We start from the raw sequence: 5091 nt of genomic DNA on the forward strand, positions 1-5091 counted from the left end.
TGAAACTAATGGTAGATGATTGATGGTAACATCTGGTGTGTCACAAATGAGAGGATACACAACAGATGACAGGTGTGAAGAAGCAAAGGAAAGAGAAGACAAATGCTTTATCACAAAACCGGTCGGAGAGCAGATCAATGAGTGTGATCAGTTGATCAAGAAGGTAAATTCCTTCCTTGAATGACTTAAAATACCCATATCTAACTATGAAAAAGAATTAAATGATTTAAAATTCACTTTCTCTAGTTTAAGTGGTAGCCTAAAACAAACTCGCCTTACGAATTCTAACGTAACTAATCAAATTAGCAGGGTGTCTTCCAAGAGTGAGTAGCGAAGGATATGGATAGAGAAGAAGGAATCAGAGTTGGTTAGGGCAAGAGACAAATTGATTTATTTGCAACGTGACAATTTAAAGTTTTTGAAACAAAGGAATATTTTTTTCTTAATTGCTAAACATCTTTATTCCAATATTACTTAGTTGCATTTAGATTGTGAGATTGGCAACAAAATGCACAAAATGATTTTGCCTTTCCTTGAATTAAAGGAAGATGAAATAGATGCTGATTGGTATAATTGTGAATCAATTGTCTCATCAGAAGAAACTTCTGAATCCTACAAAATTGGACTAGACAAAATTGAGTCATTTATTATGTCCAAAGACTACAAAGACATGCTCAGAAACTTACTGGATGAAAATGATAAATTGGAAATAAAGATCAAAATTGTATAGAAATTTGATTCATTGTGTTCTGAGTTGAGTTCAGATAACAAGATTATTGCTGAAAATACATCTGAATTTGATGAGGACAGTGACATGAGTGAAATATCTGTTGAGGATGAGGTTGGCCGTTCTGAATTTACTAAAACCGAACCTGAACCAACAAAAGTCCTTATATCTGACAACTCTGTTGAGTTCGCTCGCCTGTCTAAAGAAAAGGTCAAAGTCTTGAAGGAAAAGCATGTGGTATACCAAAAGGTACAAACCGTATCAAATCAGGTGTACATTACTGCTGGAGTAACTAAGGATCATATAGCTGAGTTAACAACCTTGGTGGATGAAGATAATGTTGATGGCTGTGATAATCATTTTTGGTCAGCCCCAATCGACAATGCCGATGAAACGAAAGGCATGTTCGAACGAACCTCGTGAAGAGTGAAAAGCAAATATGTAGCTGAACCACTAAATAAACCCTCAAGGTTCGATAAAGCCAGTATAAGTGGCACCAAGGATGTTCAAAGTGAACTTTTGAAGGGTACTAGCAAGTCTTAGTCAGTAAGAACGGAACCTCATGCCAGGAAGGAGAAATCAAATGTGAATATTCACAAATCTTCCAAGCAACTTGCAGAGCAGAATCGTTAACGAAACAGGACATATCAGAAAAATATGAATGAGAGGAAGCAGTTTTGGCAATCCCAGAACTCCAACTTTTTGCGCAATGAAAAGGCATCCAACCAAAAGACGAAAGCACATTCACAGGTGAAACCCGAACAATGTTCACACTATCATTCCGGTGCTTCACAGAAAGAAAATGATAGTTTCGCTCATAAATCATCTGTTCCTAAAAGATTCTTTGAGAAAATCAATCATCCTCAATCTCAATTGAATAAAACTCCTATCAAGGATGATAAAGGAAAGGGAAAGCTCGTCTCAGATTCTGAAGTTCGAACAAAGAAAACGATCACTAACCTTAGGAAGGATAGGATGGAATTTGTTTAGAATCAACATAAAGAAAAACAAACTGATTCAAACAAAGCGAATAACAAAATCAAGGTTTTCACCATTAAAAGGAAATATGAAACCACCTTAATAAAATGCATGTATACGCTTGATCTTTCTGTTGCTTTTCCTTGTTCTGTAAGAGGCTCACCAGGACCCAAGTTAGTTTGGGTTCCTAAAACTGTTTAATTTTTGTAGGATATACATGACGACTAGTTTGATGATGAATGGTATATACATAGTGATTGCTCGCGTCACATGACGGGAATAAAGGAAGAGATGAGAGAGTTTCATGCTCTCAAAGATGGTGGATGTGTATAGTATGGTAATAATTCTTTTAGAAGAATATAAGGATACGGGATGATCATAAATGGGGATTTTTCTATTCGGAAAGTGGCTTATGTGGAAGGGTTGCAACATAATCTAATTAGTGTTTCACAATTCGTTGTGGGAACTGGACTGAAAGTTTCCTTTGATGATCAAGGATCAGAAATTATAGAGAAAAAGACGAAAACAGTTCTATTGAAGTCACAGTGAAAAGGGGGAAATGTATCCCTTAAAATTGAATCCCATAAGAGCGAAGCCTGATGTATGTCTGCTAACGAAGGCTCACTTTGATGAAAGCTAGCTTTGGCACCAAAGACTTCCGCACCTTAACTTTAAAGACATAAACAAGCTAGTTCTTGGTGATCATGTGCAAGGCCTTCTTCTCTTAAAGTTTGATAAGGATTACTTGTGTGCAACATGTGAGCTGAGGAAACAAAGCAGAAAGGGTTATCCAACTCTTGTAAACACTAAGATCATTGGGCCTATTGAGCTTCTACATAATTGATCATTGTGGACCATATGCAGTCCAAAGTGTCAGTAGTTGTAAGTTTAGAGTTGCTATTGTCGATGACTTCTCACATTTCACTTGGGTATATTTTCTTAAATAGAAATCAGAGGCCACTCCAAAGCTAAATAACTTTATAAAGCGAGTGGAAGTTCAGTTGCGAAAGCTGGTTCGTAACATCAGAAGCGACAATGGGCCGGAATTTAAAATCAAAGAGTTTGAAGAATTCTTAGCTGACAAGGGAGTAACTCACAACTTTTCTGCTCCCTACACTCCATAGTAGAATGGCTTTGTTGAAAGAGGAAACCGTTCCTTATGTGAAGCAGCCCAAACCATGCTTAGTTTCTCTTGCTTGCCTTTGTACTTCTGGGCTGATGCTATTTCTACTGTTTGCTACACTCAAAGTAGATCCTTCTTGAATAAGCGATTTACCCTTACTCCATATGAAATATTAAATAATCGCAAACCTAACGCCAATTTTTTCCATATCTTCGGTTCCAGGTGTTTTAGCTTTAATTCCAAAGAAAACTGAAACAAGTTCGACGTGAAAGCAGATGAAGGTATCTTTCTGGGTTATTCGCTTACCTCCAAGGTATATAGGGTTCTCGACAAATGATCCAAGAAAATAAAAGAAACCTATTATGTCACGTTTGATGATAATTATCTAAAGAGGAATCAATCAAGTGAAAGTCAGACAAGAGACATTTTTCCAACACCAAGTCCATTCACAATTCCAATAGCTGACTTATATGAGGCATACATGCTCCTTTTTGATGAGCTAGAGAAGGCTATCAACTCTGAAGCAAATGCAGCAGATAATAACGTCGATGAAATAAAGAACATAATCGATGATGCCACAAAAGAAATGGAAAGTGAACCTTCAAGCTCAAGCGAACCTCCAAAAGAAAGCACTCCATTGCAGGGGGAGGTTTGTCTACAAAAAATAAATTTGCTTCACCTTTCCAGGGGGAGAACCCATCACCAACCATGACCCATGATAGTCCACTCGAGGGGGAGAATTCTAAACCTGATGTTGAAACTCTCTCATCATTCGAGGGGGAGAATCAAAATACAAATGATGATTCGGATACTCAATCAGAATTCGAAGAGGATGTCAATGCCAAACTAGATCCTGCTTATGATCCATCGTACCCTCCACTCACAAAATGGACAAGAGATCATCCGAAAACTCAAGTTATGGGTGAATCATCCAAGGGATTTCTTACACGCTCTCAACTGAAAGTGAAGCTAACCGCTTTATTCTCTCAAGTGGAATATTGCATGTTTAATTCGCTTGTCTCCAAGATAGAACCGAAAACTATTAATATTCCACTTGATCACTTTGATTGGGTTCAGGCCATTCAAGAAGAACTCAATAAGTTCGAACGAAACAAGGTTTGGAGACTGATTCCCACACCACCTGATGCTTTTGTGGTAGGTCTAAAATGGGTGTTTCGCAACAAGATAGATAAAGAAGGCAACATTATAAGGAACAAAGTGAGACTTGTGGTGAAAGCATATCGTCAGAAAGAAGGGATCGACTATGAAGAGACTTTCACTCTAGTAGCTAGGCTAGAATCATTTCGAATCTTCTTGGCATATGCAGTACACAAAAACATTGAAGTATTTCAGATGGACGTTAAGTGCGCTTTCCTGAACGGAGGACTAGAAGAAACCGTATACATTGAGCAACCACCAGGTTTTGTGAATGAAAAGTATCCCAACCACTACTATATTTTGGACAAAGCCGTATATGGTCTAAAGCAAAATCCTAGAGCCTGGTATGAAACTTTAACTCGTTTTCTTAAAATTTCCAAGTTTAAATAAGGTTCGGTTGACCCAACTTTCTTTCATAAGAAAGAGGATGAACATTTAATGATTGTCCAAATTTATGTCGACACATCATCTTTTGGTTCCACAAAATCTAGCCTAACACCTGAATTCCGGAAGTTGATGGAGACTAAATTTGAGATGAGTTCAATGGGTCTAATTAATTTTTTCCTTGGATTGAACAGAAAACAGGGACCCTAAGGAATTTTTATCAACCAGGAGGCTTACAAAAAGACTTTACTGGCGAAGTTCGGCATGATGGGAGATTCGAGAGTGAAGGTGCCAATGACATTCGGGACGAAGCTAACACCATCACTGGAAAAATCGGTTGCTGATATGACGCTCTATTGCCAAATGATAGGGTATTTAATGTATCTTACAACTAGTAGACCATATATTATTTTTTCTGTTTGTTACTGTGCCAGGTTTCTAGCAAATCCATGCGAACCTCACATGGTGGCAGTTTAGAACAACTTTTGATACCTAAAGCGAACCTTATCTCTCGGCATATGGTATCCTGCAAAATCAGGATTCTTCGTTCAAGCATTATCTGATACCGACTAGGAGGTTGTGGTCTAGATAGAAAAAGCACCACAAGCGGTTGTCAATTTCTGGATGGGAAGCTCGTCAGCTGGCATTCCAAGAAACAAACGTGTGTATCCTTTTCCACAACCGAAGCTGAATATATAGCCGCTGCATCTTGTGCTTCGCA

At 38.0% G+C, this 5091-nt stretch overlaps 1 protein-coding gene across 1 annotated transcript; it reads left to right on the top strand.

Annotated features, from left to right (window-relative positions):
- The first annotated feature begins 3309 nt into the window (after positions 1 to 3309).
- Positions 3310 to 4714, top strand: LOC145059565 (uncharacterized). The gene is made up of 3 exons (XM_079007401.1): positions 3310 to 3477; positions 3516 to 4298; positions 4565 to 4714. The coding sequence occupies exons 1-3, from the start codon at positions 3310 to 3312 to the stop codon at positions 4712 to 4714; spliced, it is 1101 nt and encodes a 366-aa protein (XP_078863527.1).
- The last annotated feature ends 377 nt before the right edge of the window (positions 4715 to 5091 follow it).

This window comes from Lactuca serriola, chromosome 6, assembly GCF_051521515.1.
Source record: "Lactuca serriola cultivar US96UC23 chromosome 6, Lser_US96UC23_V15, whole genome shotgun sequence".
Taxonomy (NCBI): Eukaryota; Viridiplantae; Streptophyta; class Magnoliopsida; order Asterales; family Asteraceae; genus Lactuca; species Lactuca serriola.